A 23,811-nucleotide genomic window follows, 5' to 3' on the forward strand; every position below is an offset into this window, starting at 1 on the left:
GCATTCCACTATATTTTTACATTATAGAACCTGAATTCCGATATATGATATCATAACGTTGAATGCCTCAGTCATGTCAGTCTTTTTTTTTTTTTTCAAATTTTTGTCATTTACAGAAATTCTGTTTTATTATTAATATCAAAATATTATTGTTGCGATTGCCATGATCAAATCTTTACTGTATTGAATTTCAGTTGATTTTTCGATTCATCAAAGAATTCAAATCAATGAGTTGATTGAATGATTTAAATTTTGTGAAAGCTTCAGCAGTACTTGAAAGAAAATATTTGGTTATTTCAATTCTTATTCATAAGCGTTTGGTATTTTTGATCTTATCCTTTGATCATATCGAATTTGTAGAACTTACCTGTTGAGGAAGCTGTCTAAAAGGCAATTGTTGAGCTAATGTCTGCGTCAAATATTGTGGTGGATGAATAGACATTCCGCTCTGTATTTGATTAACGTTGGAAATGTTGGACATGTATACAAGATGCTCCTGAGGAATGTTCTTATTCTGCTCAAAGTCGTAAAGACCACTGGACATTCCACTTGAACCCATATAAGGTGTAAGGTTAGTTGGAGTGGTCACTTTAGAGTTGACTGGATATTTCCACTTATCTGAATTCTGGAAAAAAGATGGAGCAATATTTAGAACAAGATTGTTATAATGAGCAAAAATAAACTATTTTCTATGTTCCTCTACAACAATTGCCATTCAAATTGTAGTGCCAAAGTTTATTGAAGTAATAATCTTTATTCTCACTATTCATGATTAAAATCATTTTATTTTTGTTATAAGAACCAACTTCATTATTATAATAAATAAAAAATAAGCAGACTTTCGCTATTTATCATCAGCAATCACTACAATCATAGAATTCCACTATTTTGTGTACCTATTCCAAAAAATTTCTGCAAAATTGGTCCGAGCACTATTAGATGACATCACAACACAGCTATTGAATGGATTCAAACCGTTTGTGAGAGTGTGAATCATTAATTTTAATTAATAACAGTTTTCCTGTGAGTTTGTGAAGACAGTAAAATTTCCTTTGAAAAAAAGTCTTCAGATGTATAATTATGGATGATGTTCAGGATAATACTGTTCAAAGATATAAATTCAAAATACAAACAGAATCAATCATCTGTTTTTCAACCCAATTTTGTATGGATCAGGCAAATTCCAATAAACACAGGAATTATTTTGACACATAGTTCAAAGACATCTAAATTTTGATTCTTTACTGGCGAAGTAAAAAATGAAAATATAATTTGCAAAAGCAAGGCTTTGCACTGTTGCAGCTTGCAAAAAGTAACCAATCCCTTCAAAAAATTAAATACTTATTTCAACCTAATTATTATATAATATAACACAAATAAAAGATATGCAATACAAAGTCTAAGGGGAAATCAGTTTAGGCCCTCATCAGCTGATTCACATATTTAATGTATATTTCTGTTATAGAAGAGTTGAATAACGATACAGGTATACCACAATTATTGAGGTACCTAATATAAAAAAATGCCTCCACTCAATTCAACATGCAAATTATTATTATTTGCTTGAGTCTAAATATTGTTGAAATATGTACTGAAGGGGGTTCAAAATGAACTAGTTAAAATAGGACTGTTCATGATTCCGAATATAAATTACCATTGACATCAATCTCTAGTGGAAATTACAATTTGTTTGAATTATTTAAGGAGTAGCCAGTGAATTTTCAACATTTAATATCTTCAATTTGAAAGAAAAAGTAATTTGAAAAGGACGGGCTAGAAATTGTCGATAATGCAGTAGTGTTCTAAAATGAAGGTTTAGAAGTTTAGAGGAATTCAGAAGGTTGACAAGGGCTATGTTGTTATATGTTATATATTAATCAATTTTCATGAATTATTTGAATAAGTAGAAGAGAATAGATATTGTGAAACTGAATCAATAATATTGATAAAATTTCAACTTCCAATCACACAGGTACATATGGATATGGATATAGTCATTTGATAAAAAGTTCTATGAAATCCGTTGCGGGAGATTTATTTTGTTAAATGTAGTGAACCTCTCTTTAAATGCATAGCATTCTCTCATATCTCTCTTCCACTAGAGATTAGGTATCAACCAAATGTTATCCAAACATCTAATAGTATTAAATATTAATAACTAACATCAATTATACTGTCGTCTCCAGCCATATTTGCCCAACGTAGTTGTTTGGGTGCAAATGTAGGAAATTCCGGATCATGAGGACGTTGAAAGACATAGCCAACTGAAGCATCATCTTGTGTTCTTTGAGGTCCTCTTTCCATTTCTAATTTTAAAACTTCATCTCCTTCACCACTACCCAACCACTTCATTTGGGTCCTTCAAATAAAAATACCCGAATTAATACTAGATTATTGAATATTTTATCCGACATTCAACAAAAAAAATCAAGCAGGCTCCAAGACAAATAATTCAACGCGGGTGTCACTTACCGAAATGAGACATTTCATGTAATAGAACTTGAAGTTGTTTATGACATTTATAGGGACGCTTTGTTGAGTAAAGATATCTTTATTTCAGGAGTTTGATATCAATATTTTTATAGAATGAAAGACCTATGTTGTATCGTAGCTGAATGATAGTATCTGACATTTGTTTACAACGATGACATTTCATATTCCCGGTCACAAACAAACTGGCAATGGCGAAGGCAACTAATAATACACAAAGAATACCACCCAAATATTCAACACCACAACTATATTTTACTTAGAATAAAGTATTGTACATACCTGTTTGAGTTTAGATCACGTAACAGGCTTAAACACAGGGTAATTGCGCTGGTTTCAATCTTATTAGATCCAAAAGTCAGCCGCCGATTTTGTCAGAAATCCTCTTATACGGCGACTCAAATGATATATCACCAATCAACAGAAGATTTCGTATTCACAACACAAAATATTATCACTAACTATACAATAAACTATTTACAATGTACAATATTTGTAAAGTGAATTGTTTACGCCATTTATACAATTTGATTTTCGTAGATTTAAAAATGACAGTACACCCAAATCAAATCACTCGCCATTTTAAAACTTGTTTGGATGCGTGCGCATATAAAACAATTCAGTGCTTCTTGCAAAAATTGAGGATGACCTCCATTCCCATCATATTTATCAAATTTGAAAATAAAACAAAATGAGGAAGGTATTAGAAATTATTTGACATTTTCTACATTTTATTCAAAAAATTTTTTAAATGAAATTTCGGAAAGTGGTGTCAACAGAACCATCTATGATTCTTTAATGGAACTAAACAAAAATTCTTCTTACCGGAAACATTAAGTTTATCGAAAAATAATTATTAATTATTACAACTGATAAGGCTAGGCGCGCACATGCGATTTTATGTCGCAAAAATACTCAAACGCATACTCTCAAATACGAATGCGCCCAAATATGACCACGAATATTTAATATTCGCCTACTATACAGATGCAACCAGTCACATTTTTGAAGCAACGATTTTGTTGCGATTTAGTTGCTGCCGAAATCCGAACATTTTTTGTAGGAGTGTGAAACATTTTTTGTCTAAAATAAAAAATGTCTGACAACGAATCTCCCGCTGAGGATGACATCGTAAATGGTGTTTTGATTTCTTTTTCATTCTTTGTTTCATGGAAAAAGGCCTGCTCTTTATAATAAGCAATTCAAAGAATATAGCGACCGGAATGTAAATGAAAAACTATGGGATGATGTTTGTGTAAATGTAATATACGCAATTAGATGGAATATTGTTGGTATTTCCCATAGTATTGAAAAAATTGACTAAGATGGTTTCATAAGTTAATTGGTATCAATTTTGTGCAATTGCCCTTTGACTTATCACTGGGTGTACCAAATACTGTCTATAGCGGGAATCCTGTTAACTCCCCAAAAAAAAACTGTCTGTCAAAATCAAAACGAATTTTTATCTATTTGTTGAAATTCCCCACCCGAGAAAATTTTCTGTATTCATTATTGCTCATTTCATGTTACTATTTACTTGACAATACAATGTTGATCAATTCTGATAGAACTATATCAAGTACTTAAGAGGGGAAAAGAAAATGCATTTATTATCGTGCTGTTTGGTTTCAATATATTCCATAACTATACATTTATTTCTCAAAAATAATTCAATAAGTAGAAAATAAATTTAGGCGAATTTAAATTTGTAAGAAATCATATCACATCAATATTGCAGGACATTATATGTATGGAATTTGTAATAGGAGGATTATTTACTATTCCTATATTAGCACCATCACTTTCTATACCTCCAAACATGATCAATTCTGAATTTCCTTCCACCAAAGTATATAAAATGGTTTCTTGTGGTCCTTTATTAAAATTTTTTGGCGTAAGCCATGTCACATAGGGTTTATCATCAGTTGCATGTTCCAAATCCAGAACATACAGACCAAGGCAATGCTTGGATCGGTTTTGCTTTCTCTTTGCTTCACTCTGTCTTTGTTTGTAATATATTTTTCTTCTATTCAATTCAGCTCTGAACAATTTGTCATTTGGTAATATCCTCTGCAGATTTGAATCATTATCTTCAACCATGTCACCCTCAGCATCTTCTTTTGGAGGTTTCCACTGAAAAATGTTTTGAACCATTACTAATTTTCTAGATATGTCCATCTTACTTGAAGGTATACTCTTATATATTCTTACCAAGGGAATAGCTATGTCTCTCAAGGTGCCCCACTTGCCATTAACATTGTCATCCAAATCAGGCTGCTTATTAGATGAAGAGCTTGCTTGCGTGTTTTCTCTACTATATTCGGGATGACTTCTAGAACTATTCAATGGAAAAATTGTATCTGTTTGCAGTCTATTGAGAAAGACAACTTTATTATCCACCTATAGAAATCAGTACCATAATTAATTTTTCATTCAACTTAAGAAAGATATATAATTAAAATTTCAATTTAAGATTAAATATATATTCAACACTATTTTGCGAATTTGTTACCCAACAAATTCTCAATTTTCATCAAAAAACTTTCGGAGAATCAGTTAACGTAGACCATGAATTATATGTTTATGATTCATGGTCTATTCATACATAATAACTGGATGGTAAATTCAACTTGTAACATGGATATTTACCCCTTAAATATTACCATTAAAAATTGATCTCTCAAAATAAAGTTACCTTGCAACCAGGGTTTCCCCAGATATTTTTCGGCTGGTTTGCTCTGCCTCTGACTTCTACTTTAATCCATTTCCATGTATTATTTTCTTTAAACCAATTGAGTATCCAAGCATCAGAATAATCTACATGGATACCTCCAGAACCCCCGAGAATCAATATATTCTCACTATTTAAAACCACCTGAGTTTGACCAAAACGAGCATTTGGTGTTTGAGGTCCTGAATAAATGTTTTTTGTTTAAAAATTCAAGATTCAGAAACACAAGAAATACTGGAAAAGGGGACCCATTACTATGAATAATGTTCAGATATATGTTTAAATGATAAAAAATCAATTATGTATTTCTTCTTTCATATTGTTTTGCTTTGGCTTCCATTAGATACTTTTAATGAGCTTTTACCTAGGTATGAATTAGTGATAACAATTGTCAATTCTCATCAACAGATATGGTCTACTTTATCCATGATGTAAAAAAAAGCTAATAACTCAAGTAACTTTGAATAACTTTACTAAAAAGACTAACACCCAGTGGCAGGTACAGTAATTAAAATTTAATGTCGTAACTGAAATTTTAATCCTCCAGTAAAAGCCTAATTGCAACCGTCATCGTTTAATGGAGGATTACAATTTTAATGTGGCATTAAATTTTAATAAATGTTCCTGCAACTTGGTGTAAAACTCATAAATTATGTTTCTATGAAATATAAGTAATGTTCTTCAATGTGCTTATAAATTAAAATTATAAATTAAAAATATATAATGGATGAGAATAGCAACTTATGCTTTAATCAAGGAATGAACCACATAAAATAATAAACATTTGTTTTAGTTTCAGCTCAAGATATATTGAGAAGATGAAATAAAGGTTCACAAAGCTTTTATTGTGGTAATTTCTGAGATCAATTTAATTTTATTTTTATATCTACCTTTTCAAACTAAAAGCAACAATTTAACGGGACAATCAGTTTTGGAAAAACTGCAATCAAAATCTCTTGCTTACCATGTACTACTAGTTTTATCCAAGTCCAGTCATCTAAATTCAACTTCCATACATCACATGACTTTTGGCATTCTACAAGATCTTCATTCTTCGCAAGACCTCCAAATACTATCATATTATTATCTATAACAGATATTGAATGTCCAGCCATTGGTGGTGGTTTGACAGATGTTTCAACCACATTCCAGTGATTATTTTGAATATCATAAACATGGAGCTCATTAAATAAATGGCAACTTTGATATAATGGATAAGAAGGTGGGTATGTCCACCCTCCAAATAAAACTAGAAAAGACCATAAATAAAAACCCGTTCGGCCATAAAAATTCAAATATTACTTCAAATCTTACCCAATTTATTACTATATTTAACAAGAGAGCTGCAAGCTTTAGGAGATGGATAGGTTCCAGTAGCTAAAGGCCTTATCCATTCTCTTTTTGACAAATCATATTTCCATAAGTCGTTGAATGTTGTCATTGAGCAAGTACAACCTCCAAATATGTACATTGAATTATCCAAAAATGAAGCTGCATGGGAATATCTTCTGCCAATGCATCTATTGTCTTCAGATGGTTCATAAGTATTCCATTTCACATCAAAATTAGCAATAGATTTATTGAGATTTCTCTTTCTAATTTTAACAACATCTGAATAAATAATATATTTAAGTAACTTAATGCATCATAAAATTCATCAAAAAGACTGGCAGTCTCTTACTTTTAACATATTTTCTCCATTGTTTAGATACAGACATACAAGAATGCAGATCATCATAAGGTGAAACGAAGAATAATATGTATTCTACTATCTCATCGGGCAAATCGTATATAGATGCCATTTTTAAGAATTTAAATTTGTTAATGTTTGATAATACCAAACAGCTGAAAGCTGAATAACATTGAATAACAACAATAAAAAATTTCTATATCTATGCTCAAGCTCAAATTCTTGTTTTTTTTTCTGAAGTGCAGAATAGTAAAATCAAAGAAATGATAATCGCAGAATACTTTTTGATTGATTATCCAAATCCTTCATTACATAGGCTGACTATTAGGTTGAAATTCAGACCCATGAGTAGTTAAAATATTCAATGAATACCTAATTTTCATATTGATTTTTTACATTTTGAATAACATTCCTTGTTGACAATCTGGTAATCTGTGGTTTAACCTCATATTCAATTCCTGTTACGTTATGAAATATTTTGATTAGGCAAAAGGTTTCGGTCCCAAAGAAAGAATGTATTATAAATAATAATTAGTCCAATGCAATCAATACAGAATGTCAGAAAATAATAGTATGAAAAATCAGCCAACTCCTGGAGACGGATTACGCTCGGTTAAGACTACCAGTATTTTTAGAGCTTTAAATTTCGAACTTTATGTCAAACCAGTGGGTATTAAAAACAAAATTAATTGTGATCCATTCTAATTTTTTTTTGTAGAACTTGGCAATTATGGGAATAGGATTAGTAGTTTTCACTGGATGTCTTGGATACATTGCTTACATGAGACAAAAATATGAATCAATGGGTTATTATTCTGCGATTGGCGAAGACGGTAAAGAAGAATTTATTAAGAAAAAGTCAAAATGGGATTAAAAAACATTACAATAAGTGTAACTCATACTCAACAAATAGCATAATTATAGAATAATAAGTTAGTTGTTTACTGTTGATGTATAATTTCAATATGATTTGATTGGAAGTAAAAGGTTGATTTTCTTTTAATTTCATGAATTAAAAGTTAAGATTACTTTTGATCAAATGAAGTTATCTACCTGCTTTCTTCCAAACACACTTCTTCAATAGATCAGCCCTAGTCAAAGGAATTATCTACATATTTACCTTCATGTAGAATGAAATATAAGTGATGATGTTTAATTTGAGTATTTCTACACAATTCCTTCTCAACATCAATCCACACACATCCACTATCAAATGGATCCTAATCATAATAGGTTGAAGAATTTAAATTATTCACCTCTATTTTATATACATATTTTGAACTGAAGAACAATAATTAGCTCTTGATGAATATCTTCATATCCTCGATTTTAAGTTAAATATTTTTTATACAGGTAATATGTCCTTTTTTTTTAATGAATTTTTCTCGTATTGCCTGTTGAAAAAACATATAACATCAAATCAACAATATTCATGAGATAGAAAATACACTAGTTATCTGGCAATTTGAATGAGTAAAACAATTAAAAAAGACAACTATTATTTTCAGGAAAATATGTTCAGTTATTTCAAAATGCTGACCATTAATTTCCTTCATATCAATTTAACTAATGCCTTCATCTAAAGGTCATATTCATCTCTGAATATAAAAAATAAAAGGCACATTAATGAAAAATAACAGTGTAATGGTTAATTACAATAATCAAAACAACATTTTATGAAAGAATATAAAAAAATAATAATGATATGTCAAATCATCTACATAGTAATTATGACTATAATATTTATTTCTACCTAACAAAGTGATTTTTGAATCCAGGTATTAGAATAAACTAATGTGATTAAGAATAATCGTCATTATCATCATCCATTGGGAATATAGAGCCTATTTGTTGAGCAGCCACAGCAGCTTGAATCTGTTCCCATTGCTGCTGTTCTGCAAATGCTTGTTCTTGACGAGCTTTGGCAAATAACTCTTGTTGTTGTCTTAGCAATTCTTCTTCTGGTATACCCAAATTTTCAAGTCTAGTACTTTGCCTTCTTCTTTTAGCAGCTACAGCTTTACAATCTTTTAAAACTGCTTCTGCTTCAGCTTGGTAGTCTGCAAAACCTAGTTTCTCTAAAGCTGAAAAAATTGAAAACAGTATTAAAAAGTTATGTGATGGCATTTATGATCATGACAAATTAAACTAGTCACAGAAAGAGGATAGATGATAATTGTGAATTCTAAACTTCACATACCCATTAACACATGTTTGGCGTTTATAGTCTTTTTATGCAACTGATTACATATTTCGTTTGCTTCTGAACTTAAGAGGTGAATAAATTCTGTACAACAGTTGAGAATCAGCTCTCTAGCTTCATTTGCTATTCTTACGGAGGGTACAAGTTCTTTTATCATCTTGTTTATACTAGCACGAGGTAATGTAAGCTCATCATCTTCAGTGTTTGCATTTCCTGATGGATTTGGTAGTGACATATTTTCCTCTAATCAAAACAATTTCAGAAAATTCTGGACCACTTAGCACAATATCTTAGCTCGGAGAAATAAACAAAATTTTTTCTCTATGATTTTGGACGATTTTTCAACCTATATATAATTTGTATTAGAACTACCTTTCGAACAGTCAATAATTATGATATTCTCCTTATTAGTACTGAGTGCATTGGAATTTTATATATTCTAAGTCATTTCACTTTTTCACTAGATTTCAAGCATAATGCTCTTCATCTGTTATATAATATGTTATGTTTTAATTGTTTATGTCGTTAATGTCGTAGATACAGCGAACTATCCTCTACAGTTTTTGCAGAGAGCATAGATCTAATATTTGTAGACCCAATATATATATAATAGGTCTCTGGCAGAGAGTTTACAAAAATCTGTGGTGTTTGTTTTCAAAAATTAAATGAATTAGCGAAATATAAACATGAAAATTCATCTTGAACATGGAAGATTTTCTGCGAACAAAAAAAATTCCTCCACAGAATATAGTTCTTCGTTTAGCTAATAGACAAGTCTTTGGGGCTAAAAAGCCAGGAACCCATTTTCATACGGCAAGACAATTTTATCAGAATTTATTTCCTAATTTTACCATAATTAACGTTGAAAAACCACCTTGTTTCCTCCGAAAATTTAGTCCAGATGGAAAATATTGTATAGCTTTTTCTGCTGACCAAACTTTTTTGGAAGTTTATACTTATCAAGGAGCTGCTGCAGCTGCAGATCTGCTTCACTACGTTAATGAAAACAGAAACTATCAAAAGATAACTGAGGTCAAGAATCAAATATTTGATAGATTTTTCAAGGTATGTAAATACAACTGGACTGCTGTACATGATGCTTCAATAGGTATAAACAAATAAATCGTTTACTCCACTATATAGTAGAGTCATAGACCTAATATCTATTATTATATTAGGTCTATGAGTAGAGTAGACCATTTATTTGTTTATACCTATTATCAATAACTCCATCGATGGACTATCACCAGAATTTATTATTTTTTAGTTGAAATATAGTATTTGTGTATCTCATGGAAGTGAACAATTGAATAGAGAATGCAGCTTATTTAGTGAGGATGGCAGATATGTAATAATTGGTTCTGCAGCATTCATACCTGAAGAAATAAGACCTCATTTTTATGAAATATATACAAATAATGAAGCTATTACTCCCAATATTAAGTATGATCATTTTCAGATTTGCAAAGTTATGGTAATGAATGATATTTTTATGAAAAATTAAAAAACTGGATTTATATGATGATTATTTTATCATAGTTCCCAGAAAATAGTTAAATGTACCCAGTGTATACGAGACAAATGCAGTGGTGGCTCATGGTAATTTAAACCTTGGAGTCTAAAATTTTGAGAAGCAAGAACTAGTGTGTTGGTCAAAACAAACTGATCTCCTCTCTATCAGAGATTGTACGAATTTAGTTGAAGTCAAATATGAAATAATTTTGAGATCTCTGTGGACTAGGTACTATGCTTCAAAAGTGAAATAACTACTTTCTTGTCCACTGAATTGTTCATTTTATCTTTTGAGGGCCATAACTTTGGCCCCTCTGACAAGTCTCCATTGGATGAATGTAACAAATTCATCAATAAATAAATGGGAAAGTGTTTGAAAAAAAATGTTCAAACAGAATGGTCGATAAGTATTTCAAATTGTGCTTTGTTTTTGACAAAAGATTTTCATACAGGGTGTGCCATGTAATTGTTACTGATTCTAAGTTTTGTAATTGGAATGCAATACCTAATGTATTATTCAATTTTTGGATTCTTCGAGAAATTATAATTTCAAATGTTTCTGAAAGAATATTGGTGGGTTTTATAGAACTTTATCATGGTGATTTGCTCAATCGAATCATTGCTGTACTCAATTTCAGTTATTTTTTTCACACTTCCATAGATTTAAAACTACAATCAACGAGTTGATTGGATAATCAATGTTTTATGAAACCCGTTATTAAACTCATAATATTACAGTAGTTGTGGCAGCTAAATTTTTGTTAAATCAGAATAAAATGACGTAAACCAGAATAGAAAAAATGAACTTGAAAATCTACCTATAAAGTAAATTAATTTTCAATGAATTCCTTGAGAATTAAAAAAATTTAATAATACGTAGAGTGTTGCATTCTACTCGAAAATTCGGTATTAGAATATGACACACACTCTAACAAAAATTCAGTTCAAAATAATGCTCAACCAAAACTCCTAATCGATGTATCTAAACGCGTTTTCAAACATTTGACCACTTATTTCTTATTGGATTCATTCGATTTTCCCAAAGTCAGAGCTTATCAGAGAAAGCAAGGAAAGTTAAGCCTCTTTAAATAAAGTAGTGCCGGAATTGCATGAAATACTACAACTCTATAGAATTTACAATAGCTGAGTCGCAATTATTTGTATCAATGTAAGAATCTATTAATTCCTGATTATCCTAGTTATCATATTCACTCGTTACACACCTATTCACCATCCAAGCTAAACTTACATAGTATTTCTATCCAAAATCTTCAGGAATATCCTAATGTTTCTCCATCCATTCTCTAAAATAATTTACATGTTTAAAACATTAATGAAATTTTTGAGGTATTAGTGGATAACAATGGATAAACAATAAATCCAGATTTTTTAAGTTCTCAGTTATCTAATGACCGTGTTCCACTTTACCTTGGATAACAAGGGTTTTACTGTGAATACATGAATTTTGGGCTTATCCTTATTTTCATGTATCAATCTTATACTTTTCTATTTCAATTGACTAGACTTTACTGCGATTTGGCGTAAATTTAACTCTCACTATTAATGTAGTATTATGTGTCTTAATCGCTCCAAAATTTTTAGAATTTTCAGAAGAATTCAAAAATGAAGTAAGATAAAGGCTATTACATTTAAATTGAGAAAGTTTCTGTTGGTAACTGTTACACCTCTGTAAAGATTTTTGTCAACTAAAATACAAAGTATCATTTAGGTGATACATAGTCTAGTAATGATTCTAACTTTTTTTTAAATAGGGTTTTGTAAGTATACATTTTTTAAAAAAATCATTATTTTTCAGATCTCCACTTGAAGATTACACTTTATATCTGATAGATTTACATAATGGAAAACTATGTGATACCAGACAATTTAAAGTTGATAAAATTTACTTGTCACATAATCAAGGACTCTACTTATACAAAGATACTTTAGCAGTACTTTCAGTTCAACACCAAAGTATTCATATATTTCAAATACTAGAAGGGATGTTTGTTAATATTAAAACTATAGGTCGTTATTGTTTTGAAGATGACCATTACATATATTCTTCCATTTATCCTCATGAAAGAGCATTTCGAGAGACTTCAATAAATTCTTTGAAACATAGAATACAATCATTTCTGTTCCATCGTGCAAAGTCCCTAGGTCCTAGTGATCTGAGAAGGTTCTATTATTTCTTTGATATTATCAATTCATTGCGAATATGGAAGATGCAACTTTTGGATGAAAATCACTTGTTGCTGAAGTACACAACTGAAGATACAGTTACAATGAAAATTCCAGATGGGAACAGTCAACCAGCATTTTTTGTTGTGTTCCACATAATTGAATGTAAAGTAATTGCTGTTTATGAGAATACATCGAGAAGATTATTGCAGCTATTAGAGGATTTCTGCGACTCGTTTAGGAATGTGAACATTTACTGTGCTACTCATTTCACTTGTAGCCCCTCAAACAACCTATATGCAAAGTTACTTCAACAAAGGTATTTAAATAATATTATTGGGTTCATTATTTCCAAGAAATCCTTCTATTATGAATTTTTACATTTGCAGATTCAAGCAAACCATCATTAGTGCTAAATTTGGAGGGAAAAATGAAGCTACGAAAAGAATTTTAGCCCAATTACCAATAAGTGCCCAGTCATATAGTTCATCTCCATATCTTGATTTTTCTTTATTCAGTTATGATGATAAATGGGTGTCTGTTTTGGAAAGACCAAAGGCATGGGGGGAACATCCAATAAGGTAAACATTTGTTGTATAGTTGAATGTTGTCATCTTTCATTAATTAGAATAAACCATTAAGATTTTGAGTAATCATTCACTTTGTTTTTGTTCAATGGAAAAATATACTTATAACCCATTGTATTTTAATGTGTGTTTCTCTTCAGGTTTTATTCAAGAGATTCAGGGTTTCTCAAATTTAGAATATATGCAGGAACTATGGGCCGGAGCTTGTTACCTTCAACTCGCAGATTGGTAGCCTTCACTTTTCACCCTACAGATCCATTCGCAATCTCGGTACAAAGGACTAATGCCGAATATATTGTTAACTTCCATATCGCCTGTGATAATGTGAATTCCGTATTACATGATGAAAGTGATGAATATGGTGACATACATGTTTTGAATTTTTCTCAATAACTGTAATATTTTTTTTTCAATTTCTTTATAAATTCAGATTTCGTCCGCATTAATTGATGAAATATTATTTTTTTGATATCTATGTTGAGAAAAAGTTTTTCTTTGTCAGTTTTGCTAAAGATGAAATGAAAATATGAATATATAGATATATATATTTTTCCTATGTTATTTTTGACAAATTATTTTCCATTACTTTCTTCTCTATATACCTATATCCCTCCACTCCAAAGTGAATGAGTTTTGGTAAGTATTTAAAAATTCATTAATCCAATTTATAATAAACAGAGGTGCAGCATTTACCTCGAGGCAGTCAGTTATCTCAGAAACGATGTGCCTAACCTTGCCTTGACTTCAATGACTTCAAGGTTATTGAAAGCTCAACTTGATTTTTCTTATGGAAATAAGGTATATTTTTTAATGCTGATTCTTACTCTTCATGAAAAAAGTAGTAGCTTTTGTTTGAAAATTTTTTCATGGGATTTCAAAATATTGAAAATTTGATTTGACCGGTTGGGAAACCGTTTAAATCAAATTAAAAATAATTGTAATAATGATCATATTTTTATTAATTTCATGTTATTTCAGTGAATGTGAATATGAATCTGCACAAAATAAATATATACCTTTTCATTTAAAAAATCAAGATGACCTTTAAATATACTTGAAGTTAAGGTTAAAGCAAAATAGGTATGTTCATTTTCTTTCCCCTCGATACCTAGCAACTTTTATTTGAAACATTATTTTTCAAAGAACATATTTTTTGAAATAGTTTACTCTCTCAAGTTAAATGGCGCACCAGGTATATGTGTTTGTATGAATAAAAACAATATTGAATTTTCTGATATTACTTTGAAAGTAGCTTTTTTGTCAATAAATCTTTGGATTGAGTTTGTTGAAAAAATCGATTCGCTATAACACATTATTGAAACTGTAGTATTCTAGCGTTCTCTAAAGCCTCAGAATCCTTAAAAGCATTTAATGAACGTTTCGATAACGATGTTGTCATCTCCTAAAACTAATAGTTTTTAAGAGAGGTCAGAGGTACAATAATAACCCTGAAACCATCTCTTCCCTGTGAACAGCTGATTGTTAATGAATGTTAGGTCAAAATTAAGCAAACTATCATTTCTTTTGCACATTTCAATACCTTCCATTATGCTCAAAAACCTTCTATTTGAAAACTTAATTATTCAGCAGTTTCAACCAAATTTGGATTGAGATGTATCTTACCTTTTACTTTGGATATTAATGTCCAGTTATAAAACATGGTTTGCCAAAATGCTTTTTTATTCCTTATGTTCTTTGTTAAAATATTATACTAGACGTTTATCCTACATACCTACATACACACTTTTATAGTCCGGTGGTTTGTGGACGTAATTAATTGTTATTAATTCTTAACATTTGTTTCGTTTTTGTAACCGTTTTGAAAGCTAGTTTCACGTTAACCTATTTGAAAATGCTTTTGATTTTTTTATGAGCAACATACGCCGGGCAAAATGTGAAAACTTTAAAACTGGTATCCAACTGATTTGAGGTCTGAAATGAATGATTTGAAAAATTCTTGATTTTCTCAAGAGTTATCTTTCTCAGAAAAAATGTGATTTGCTCTTTGACAAACCCACCTTAAATAAACAAATAATAAAAGTATAAAAATACGCATGTAATAGAAAATTATATGAATATAATATATGCAGATCGGAAGGTTCGAAAGAAAGAAGTTTTTGTTATACTTTTATTAATAAGTATTCATCATATATCATATTATTATATATGAGTTTTTCGAATGAGAGGAAAAATGGCTTGAAATTTCTTCATTATGCGATAAAAGAGAAAATAAAGATCTAAGAATTCATAAAATATGCAGTTTTTTCTTTTCTACGTTAGATAACAGGATAAATCTTTCTCAATATATTGTATTTATGTCCAATCTCTTTTATATGAAAAAAAGCTTTACGATAGAAGTGTTATGGCATGTATAAAAAGTATACCTATATAAATGGTATAGATTTTTCCCGTTTATTTGATCCTTTGCATTTTAATTGAAATGGTTTGGAGGTTTAGACCGGTTTAACCATAACTGATCGTTAATTCAAGACTTCATGATTCAATGTTTTCAACTGAATGATTCGTTGCTTCTTGCCCTTAAAAATTTCCTACCAGTAGTTAAACCCTGCACACTGCACAAAGACAGCCCTTTATACAATAACCGGGACAAGTCAGCTAGTCAATACTATATATTTGTATTATACCTATTTACATGCAAGATGGTCATGGCAACCGTCTCCTATGCAACGGCCCAATTATTCGGAAATGAGCGAAATTAAAGTAGAAGAAGCTCCGACATTATTTTCGAAATGAATGATACCGAAAGTAATAAAATGATTGATAATTTTACGAAGACGCCAGATTTCTAAAAGTTTGGTTTTCAGGAAAATTAGAGAATCACATCGATGATTTAGAACTTTCACATTTGAGTCTCGAAAATGACAGTGATGGATATTTTGCCACAATTATTGGAAATATCGAAGATATAATTATGCAGGATGATTTTTCGAAATTACTAACAAGTTTTATGGATAAATATTGGGAAGAGTTCGATGACGCCGAAGAAAATAAATTGATTTATACAGATATATTCAGGGAGTATTTGGAAACGATCGAAAAATATATCGAAGAAAATTTACGGAAGAATATTGATAGCTTCGATATGACCTTTTTTGAAAATGAACTCAAGTAGGTATAAAAAAGATTGTTATCAACTTTTAATTATTTTTAGATTAGTCACCATTGAGGTTCATTTCAACATTTTACTATATTGTATTAATTTACAATGTTTTAATTTGCTTCTTTTTATTATCTTTCCATGTTGAAAATATGATTCTATCAGCATATTTTAATTTTTCTTGAAAACAAAATTTTTTTTCATTTATTTTCAAGAATCCTAAAAACATCTGAGTTTAGCTTCTGGTTATTATTTGTATATACTTTTCTGTATTATAAAAGCCAAAATTTAAAAGGTAATTATAAATAGTGTGAGATGTAAAAAAATTTAAAAACATTTTTATTATCAATTTATTCAATAAGAGAGTAAAAAATATTTACAGGAGAAGAGAAAATGAGTTGGATGGACAGATATTTGAGATTTTAGACACATTCTCAAAATTTGAGTCTTTTAAAAGTATGCTCCTAGACTATCGAAAAGTAAGTAAATTGAGATGCTGAAAATGTCTTATAACATAATATATCGCTTTCAGATGAAAATGGGGCAATCCATTGATTTTTCCAGGGACATCTCTGTCAAAAAATTTATGATAGAAATGGAAACTGAAGATACAGGAATGCTATGACTATGATTTTACAAAAATTTTATTCCATTCAATGCATTAAAATTTCCATTTGTACCAATCTGCTATTTGTATCGCCTGGCATTCTATAAGGCAATAATCCAGTGAAATCAGTAAGAATCTTAGCTTGCTGCCTGAGATAGGTTAATTGCTGCAAAATGAATTGAGAATAAAATTAAATTTGATTACAATAATGATTATGGATAACTTCAACTAACCTTAATTCTGAAGAAAAATATTTATATTTTTAACATTGATTCAAAATATTATGATATAGATTTATGCTAACCTAATATTTATTTGTATTTCATCTAATATTGTGATCATGAAATTTACGAAAAATATTACTTACATTTTCTGTAGCATCATTCTTGAATTTTGAAGGTAAGTAATCATTTCCCTTCAACTTTTGATATTGTGCAAAAAGCATATTCATGGTAGCCAATACAACGTCTGGTATAACTTTGCAAAGTTCTATGCTGAGTCTGTCAAAGCCTTTTACCCTTTCCTCAAATTCATGAGACTGCAAGGGAATCAGTTGAATATCTCCTAATATCTGCAATACATAAGGAACTATGAAAGAAAATAGAAGTAAAATAAAAATAGCAACACTATATTTAAAAAAATCTTTGAGTAATTCTTTTATGCTAAATTTAATAATCCGATATCTTCAAAAGATGACCAACCAAAAAGCTTACCTTTAGTGCCAAATTATATTGTTTTGAATGATAATAATTGAAAAATGTAAGTAGATCTTTGAGCTTCAAGAATGAAATGACAATATTCATTGAACTTCTGTATCCTTCCCTATCATAACGCTCTGATAATTCACCGGACTTCTGTTGCAACCTATCTCTCAAAGAACCAGCTTGGGGAGGCAGTTGAACTACTTGTGAAAGTAATGAACACAGCAAATTCAAGGTCATTTCTTGCATCTGAAAATAAAAATTTGGAACTCAAGAAATATACAAGGAAAGATTCCTTTTTAACTCACATTTGCTACATCGTAAAGTTCTATTGCATCCTCGAATAGTCCTTTTTTGCAAAGAGAATCAGCAGTTATTTCTGCTATAATCTCAGCAGTTATGGCAGAGGAATTAAATTGATCTACTAAGCCTTTGCTCCTTATTCCATTTTTCTGAACTTTTCCAAGAATTTGTTCATAATTCTTTGTTTCTAAAGCTAAATCTTTAGTGCATATTTTGAAGAGATTGACTCCATCAGAATCATTTATATTTCTCAGGATGAAGAAATAATGAAGGGCTTCATTTAGGCATACCATTTCGAATTTTTTCACATAGATCAGAATAAGTCGAGCAATATTCAAACGACGTGCTGGTTTTGAGTCCATGGGATCAATGCTTACTGAAAAAAATTTTTAGATGACATAATGTAACAAATCCATGAAAATTAAAAAAAGCAAGATTAATTTCCACAAATATTGGAATTGAGAAAATTAATTTTGTTTTATTTCATTTGATAATCAAATGCCATCAAGTAATCCATTAAATTTTTTTGAGGTAATCTGAAGCTATTAGTCTACTTATCATTCTTTACTTTCATAATTATCAAATAAACGTTCAAGAGATAAGGAAAAAACACGAGAAAAAATTTTAGGCAATTCATCGTAAAAATTTAGAAAACTCACTCAATGGGGCACTAGGATCATATGGCCCACCTAAGAGATACAATTCTTTTAGAGCAATTGCCATATGAACACTATGTACTTTGTATCTTTCAATTCTAGCTAAAAATTCAAGAGCTGCTTCAAACTGTCCTGTTAGTAAAAGCACTTGGAAGTAGAGGTGTGGTTGATTATAAGCATCATAATGTGATTCTCCATACTCCTCTAAAATCATTCTCTGAAAAAGGGAATAGGTCATAATATCATCTACATATGTATAAATGAAGAAAATATACAAATAAACAAGAAGTCAAAAGCTCCTACCTTCATTTATAAAAGAACAATTAATCAATGGGCATTTCATCTCACCTGTAATTCCTCATATTTAATATGGTCTTCTTTGTCATAATCAGTTCGAACAAGACTCAATTTGAGCCAAAGGTAATCATCTGCAGTTCTGGCCACTTCAGAGTGTTCATCTACAATATCACAACACCCCAAGACAGACCAAATAATTCGTTTGAAAGGGTCAGTTTCATTGCGAACTGTTCTTCGATAAGCAAATCTGAAATTATATGAAAACAACCAGTATTATAAGCATAAATAAAAAAAATTACTGTTCCTGCTTAAATTCTCCCAATATGTTTTGGATATAATTTGAGAGTCCATTGTTTGAAAAGATTATGTTGATTTTTACTCATGAAGTTTTTATGAATATTTTACGAACCTCACACTATTCTCCAATTTAGCATAATCTCCAGGAGGGGCATTATTGATTTTGGCCTCTAATATATTGATAATTTCTCTAAAATCTGAATTATGCTTCTTCAAACAATAGATAGCTGCGTTCAAATCACCAGCTCTGAGACAATAATACACCATTGGCCAAATAGGTCTATCTTCAATTGTACCATCATTCAGCCCATAATATTCACCCTGAAGACGAATACCAACAAAACTTTTGACTAAATGGTAAGTACCAGGTATTCCACCTCTGAGAGCCAAAGTTAAATTTTCATTGATGATATTGTTCATGTAAGTTTTATACCTAGAATAAAAAAATAAAGGAAATTTATTATTTTTTTGCTAATAAAGAAGTATCAAACTAACCTATCTTCTAAATATTTCTTTCCTCTATTAACCAAAGCATTAATTACAGGCTTCGAATATCTATTTTTGATTGGATCATCTGAATGTGGAAATGGTGGAAGATCAATCATGTATTTCAACATTTCCCACATATCTTTTACTTTCTAAAATGCATAGATGAGGATTAATAACATAACTCATTTCATTATCCAAATTGTGGGTAGGTCTGAATCAATTTATTTGAACTACGATAGTAATTTAACTTACTGCATCTTTGAATTCTTGTGAAATCTTTGTGAAAACAGAAACCAAGTCTTGTTGTGGTGAATTTTTAGTCACATTATTATTATATTCAATTATTTTTGATGCATACAAAGTTTCATTGACACCTAAAAATGGTGTGGTAGGAGGAGCCGCATCCATGAATATACTCTTATTGCTTCCAAGTTCTAGGAAGGATCCAGATGGTGCAATCATGGAATGTAATATTTTCCGCTTTTCCTGTTTCCATTCACCTGCTTGATGTTCCCAAGCATTCTCATAGACAGATTTCAAGCACTATTAAAAAAATGATGTTCAACGAAAAGTTTGGTTTGGGTATATCATACCTACCGAACTATAACCTGATTCGACAACATTCAGAATACAATTTCGAACTTCATTTTCTAGTAAGCTACTGAGATCCAAATCTTCAACTGGTTCAATGGGCTCGAATGTTCTTTTAGTGCTAATAGATTCCAATTTCTGTACAATTTTTGGTAGGTCTATACCTTTCGACCCTAATAATAAATTTCTAAAAAAAGAGGATATAATTTGAAAAATCATATTAGTTTGTTTATCTTTACGCTTGAATATCCTTGGCTCCAGTTTGTGCTACTCTACTGTAAAGTTCGTTAGATGCTTCTAAAACTTGTCGTAAGGATCTTTCCACTTTAGGCAATTCACTAGTTCCTTCTAGATTTGTGGTCAATTTTTCTGCATCTTGCAGAAGCTCAGAAAAATCAGACATTATTTTTCGAATGAAAATACAGTTTAACAAAGAATTCCAATAAGTTTTTTGAAATGATTCGTTCAGCGGTATAACCTCATTCAAAATAAAACACAGAGTTGCTCCGCTTATTTTGTCCCATAGAATATGATACCATTCGAATTGTCAGCTATCTTCAAATCGGTAAGTTCAGGACCTTTCCAGAGACAGTTTCAAGATGTATTTGAAATCGAAATTTCAAATGATTTGCTCATAAGGTTCATTTTGATTTTTACTAGCGTTGCCTATTGCGAAATCTCCATTCGGTACTGCGGCATTTACTGAGTATTTCAGGAAGCTTTCATAGAAATGAACTGTTATTTATTTTTTGAATCGGGGTCGTTGCGGCTCGGTTAGCCTTCCGGAAATTACGACCAGATGGATCTTCTTATTGACACTAACCCAAGGAGGCCGTCAATAGTGTTAAAGAAAACGACAATATCCTTAGGAGCCTCGGCTGTTACTTCGTGAGTATCCAGAATTGACTTGACCAAATGTGTGGCTCTTAAGTCTTAGGCCAGTCAACCCCGGACATTTGCACACTATGTGTTCAGTTATTTTACCCCTATTCCACAGAGATTGCAAATCTCATCTGCTGAATTTCCCATGCGGTAAAATAGATATTTGCACCGACGTCAGACAGTGTCCTGTTAGCGGTCCCAACATTACTCGGAGCTTAGCTCCTGGCAGCTTCAAGAGCTTCCTGGTATAGGTTGGGAAAGCACCTCAAATATCTTTGCCTGAGAAAGACTAAGAATGTTCCTCCAGAGGGTTATTCTATTGTCCAACTCCCATTGTTGGACCACTGTTTTCTATTGTTCTTTTCCAAGCTCACATAATGGTTCCGTGCCAACAGTTGTTAATCTTGGTGCTCTTTTCGCAAGTTCATCGACTTTTTAATTTTCTTCATTACCTACCACAGTCCACAATGCCCCGATACCTATAGTAGAGTTACTTTATTGCCTTTGGCTATTTGCTTTATGGTATTACGACACTCGCCTTGACCTCAGCGTGACCTGGCTGTCCGTAGTTATATAAATATGCGCCCCCTTGAGGATTCTTTTAAGACACTCTTGAAGGCACATATAGACAGCTAGTATCTAGGTTTTTAAAATATAGGGCTCACTTCGCAGCAGGCGCGGATCCAGGCCCCACTTTTGGGGGGGGAACTTTTAGATACTCAAAATACTGAAAATGTGGACCCCAGACACTTTCGCCATTTTGGGACGTCATTTTTTTTGCCGTTCATAGATATGGATCTTCCCAAAATGTATTCAAGGTGAAATTTTTGCTGATATTGTAATTATTTGAGCCTAAGTATGTCAAATTCTAGGAGGGACGGCAAAATTTAAGAGGTGCCTGGGTCATTTGGGGGGGGGAACGTTCCCCCCCCCCCCCGTGGATACGCGCCTGCTTCGCAGGTATTAAGAGATCCTTATTTTAGGTCCGTATACCCCAATAGCTGTGCCTCTCTCTGATTTTGATAAATCAGTATACCATAACTAAGTTGATTGCACTGAAACGGACATCAATGGGCTCGAAGGGCTTCTTGAAATTGAAGAAAGTTAGTATAATATCCAATGGTTTTGTCAAGAGGTTTGAGTCTAATTGATTCAATATCCTCATATGTGCAATCCAGTTTCTCGGACGGAGGTTCTCATTGCGGGATATTTTTATTGCTTCCAGTAAGCTACTCTTCATGTAAGTGTAAGGGAAGCAGATTAAGAATAACCTTAAGCGATGCTGTGGGAGCAGTGTGTATAGCTCCCGTGACATCAATAGGCCAGCCTCTAGAATCTCTGCAGCCGGCAGTGAAAACCTCTTCTGTTTTTGTCCACTATGCTGAAGATCCAAAGGTGACAATGGGGCGTGTTACTGCTGAGTATAACCACAGTACCATATCCAGTTTCATGCTCCATCTATTTCCAAAGAGTCGTTTGCAGGCCCACATGGCTGCAGTGGCTCTAGAAAGAGCCTTGTCTATATTTTTCCTCCAGTTGAGCTTACAATCCAGAGTAACACTCAGACAATTACACTCACTTGAAAAGATCAGAGTCTGACCATTCATAACCGGTGCTCTGAGGTTAAATGTTGTCTTTGATGGATTGGCAGTTAGTTCTTCTTCCTCGCACCACTTCTAGATAATGCTGAGGGCATACTGCCTTCGGTGACTACATGAACCCTTTCGCTTACCTCTCACAATCACCACTATATCGTCGGCATACACTTGAGTATGGAAACCATTTGCTGTGAGCCTCTCCAGGAGACCAAGCTCTACAGCAGGGGGTATAGTAAATCTCTTTGAGGACATCCCCTGCACGCCAACAATTCACTTCCGTTCCCCCAGACATGTCAGGACGGTTCGATATTTTTATTGCTTCCATCAAGTTACATTTCCTTACATGTTAAGAGTAAAGGAGGCAATCAAGTATCACCTCAAGCGCTGCTGTGGGAGTTGTATAAATAGCTCCAGTGAAGTATTGGTATCACCGGAGCTATGATCCAATACTTGCAATTTTAGACAATTTGCAGGCCAGCCTTTGAAATGTCTGTATCCATCTGAGTGTGGAGACCTCTTCGTTTTTTGTCCACTATGATAAAAGTGCATATAGATGACAAAGGGGCGCACTACTGAGTATACAACCAAAGTACCATTAGAAATGAACTAAATATATTGTATTCAGTTTATTATTTGAGAAATTCCTGATATGCTCGGTAATTACGGTAACGAGGAGGGTTACTCATAGACAGATCTTATACCGATATTGTTTTTATTGTCTGAAGTAATGGGAAAATTTGTTAATAAGTTTTTCTCCTGGTCCCAAACGACATTGGTTTTCCCTAGTTCTGGAGAAAAATTCCATCACCTGGCAACACTGAACGATAGTGATAAGAGATTACTGCAAACTTAATGACGCTTAAAAAACTGCCACG

The 23,811-nt window shown here is 31.7% G+C and overlaps 6 protein-coding genes across 12 annotated transcripts in view; 2 read left to right on the plus strand and 4 right to left on the minus strand.

Annotated features, from left to right (window-relative positions):
- LOC123677480 (maternal protein pumilio-like) overlaps positions 1 to 3,096 on the minus strand; it is a 140,441-nt gene extending 137,345 nt beyond the window's left edge. For 3 of the 7 annotated variants that reach the window (XM_045614024.1, XM_045614022.1, XM_045614023.1), the window contains exons 1-3: positions 2,773 to 3,092; positions 2,164 to 2,359; positions 368 to 625 (exon numbers count right to left, since the gene is read on the minus strand). In XM_045614024.1, coding sequence (XP_045469980.1) covers positions 368 to 625; positions 2,164 to 2,352 — 447 coding nt within the window. In that variant the 5' untranslated portion in view covers positions 2,353 to 2,359; positions 2,773 to 3,092. Of the gene's footprint in view, positions 1 to 367; positions 626 to 2,163; positions 2,360 to 2,772 lie in introns of all 7 variants that reach the window. The other 4 variants (XM_045614026.1, XM_045614020.1, XM_045614025.1 and 1 more) reach the window with 3 other exon arrangements.
- Positions 3,097 to 4,100: 1,004 nt separating this feature from the next.
- LOC123677482 (F-box only protein 42) lies at positions 4,101 to 7,094 on the minus strand. The gene is made up of 6 exons (XM_045614030.1): positions 6,903 to 7,094; positions 6,536 to 6,832; positions 6,186 to 6,470; positions 5,186 to 5,403; positions 4,702 to 4,890; positions 4,101 to 4,623 (listed from the first exon to the last, which is right to left on the minus strand). The coding sequence occupies exons 1-6, from the start codon at positions 7,021 to 7,023 to the stop codon at positions 4,207 to 4,209; spliced, it is 1,527 nt and encodes a 508-aa protein (XP_045469986.1). The 5' UTR covers positions 7,024 to 7,094; the 3' UTR covers positions 4,101 to 4,206.
- Positions 7,095 to 8,534: 1,440 nt separating this feature from the next.
- On the minus strand, positions 8,535 to 9,442 carry LOC123677484 (protein Dr1). Its single transcript, XM_045614031.1, has 2 exons — positions 9,112 to 9,442; positions 8,535 to 8,995 (listed from the first exon to the last, which is right to left on the minus strand). The coding sequence occupies exons 1-2, from the start codon at positions 9,347 to 9,349 to the stop codon at positions 8,712 to 8,714; spliced, it is 522 nt and encodes a 173-aa protein (XP_045469987.1). The 5' UTR covers positions 9,350 to 9,442; the 3' UTR covers positions 8,535 to 8,711.
- Positions 9,443 to 9,718: 276 nt separating this feature from the next.
- On the plus strand, positions 9,719 to 13,958 carry LOC123677485 (DET1 homolog). Its single transcript, XM_045614032.1, has 5 exons — positions 9,719 to 10,179; positions 10,382 to 10,557; positions 12,443 to 13,129; positions 13,200 to 13,391; positions 13,538 to 13,958. The coding sequence occupies exons 1-5, from the start codon at positions 9,820 to 9,822 to the stop codon at positions 13,788 to 13,790; spliced, it is 1,668 nt and encodes a 555-aa protein (XP_045469988.1). The 5' UTR covers positions 9,719 to 9,819; the 3' UTR covers positions 13,791 to 13,958.
- A 2,047-nt stretch (positions 13,959 to 16,005) lies between these two features.
- On the plus strand, positions 16,006 to 17,198 carry LOC123677486 (ADP-ribosylation factor-like protein 2-binding protein). The gene is made up of 4 exons (XM_045614033.1): positions 16,006 to 16,163; positions 16,223 to 16,526; positions 16,898 to 16,994; positions 17,048 to 17,198. Exons 1-4 carry the CDS (start codon positions 16,148 to 16,150, stop codon positions 17,138 to 17,140), a joined length of 510 nt encoding a protein of 169 aa, XP_045469989.1. The 5' UTR covers positions 16,006 to 16,147; the 3' UTR covers positions 17,141 to 17,198.
- Positions 16,850 to 23,188, minus strand: LOC123678696 (nuclear pore complex protein Nup93-like). The gene is made up of 13 exons (XM_045615841.1): positions 23,078 to 23,188; positions 22,775 to 23,014; positions 20,696 to 20,985; positions 20,463 to 20,643; positions 20,118 to 20,408; positions 19,872 to 20,014; positions 19,489 to 19,809; positions 19,131 to 19,326; positions 18,786 to 18,999; positions 18,132 to 18,502; positions 17,836 to 18,072; positions 17,490 to 17,693; positions 16,850 to 17,288 (listed from the first exon to the last, which is right to left on the minus strand). The coding sequence occupies exons 1-13, from the start codon at positions 23,186 to 23,188 to the stop codon at positions 17,169 to 17,171; spliced, it is 2,919 nt and encodes a 972-aa protein (XP_045471797.1). The 3' UTR covers positions 16,850 to 17,168.
- Between the last annotated feature and the right edge of the window lie 623 nt (positions 23,189 to 23,811).

Source organism: Harmonia axyridis, chromosome 4 (assembly GCF_914767665.1).
Source record: "Harmonia axyridis chromosome 4, icHarAxyr1.1, whole genome shotgun sequence".
Lineage (NCBI taxonomy): Eukaryota > Metazoa > Arthropoda > Insecta > Coleoptera > Coccinellidae > Harmonia > Harmonia axyridis.

Bases quoted from the DNA above. Each gene is read 5' to 3' on its own strand.
- LOC123677485 (XM_045614032.1), top strand. From the start codon at position 9,820: ATGGAAGATTTTCTGCGAACAAAAAAAATTCCTCCACAGAATATAGTT. The intron at 10,180-10,381 runs GTATGTAAATAC...ATTATTTTTTAG, and splicing joins TATTTGATAGATTTTTCAAG to TTGAAATATAGTATTTGTGT. The intron at 13,392-13,537 runs GTAAACATTTGT...GTTTCTCTTCAG, and splicing joins TGGGGGGAACATCCAATAAG to GTTTTATTCAAGAGATTCAG.
- LOC123677486 (XM_045614033.1), top strand. The intron at 16,527-16,897 runs GTAGGTATAAAA...AAATATTTACAG, and splicing joins TTTTTTGAAAATGAACTCAA to GAGAAGAGAAAATGAGTTGG. The intron at 16,995-17,047 runs GTAAGTAAATTG...TATCGCTTTCAG, and splicing joins TGCTCCTAGACTATCGAAAA to ATGAAAATGGGGCAATCCAT.
- LOC123677484 (XM_045614031.1), bottom strand. From the start codon at position 9,349: ATGTCACTACCAAATCCATCAGGAAATGCAAACACTGAAGATGATGAG. The intron at 8,996-9,111 runs GTATGTGAAGTT...CAATTTTTTCAG, and splicing joins CGCCAAACATGTGTTAATGG to CTTTAGAGAAACTAGGTTTT.
- LOC123678696 (XM_045615841.1), bottom strand. From the start codon at position 23,188: ATGTCCTCAAAGAGATTTACTATACCCCCTGCTGTAGAGCTTGGTCTC. The intron at 19,000-19,130 runs GTGAGATGAAAT...TCCCTTTTTCAG, and splicing joins TTAAATATGAGGAATTACAG to AGAATGATTTTAGAGGAGTA. The intron at 17,694-17,835 runs GTAAGCTTTTTG...TATGTATTGCAG, and splicing joins AATATAATTTGGCACTAAAG to ATATTAGGAGATATTCAACT.
- LOC123677482 (XM_045614030.1), bottom strand. From the start codon at position 7,023: ATGGCATCTATATACGATTTGCCCGATGAGATAGTAGAATACATATTA. The intron at 4,891-5,185 runs GTAACTTTATTT...TGATTTCTATAG, and splicing joins GGGGAAACCCTGGTTGCAAG to GTGGATAATAAAGTTGTCTT. The intron at 4,624-4,701 runs GTAAGAATATAT...AACATTTTTCAG, and splicing joins GAGACATAGCTATTCCCTTG to TGGAAACCTCCAAAAGAAGA.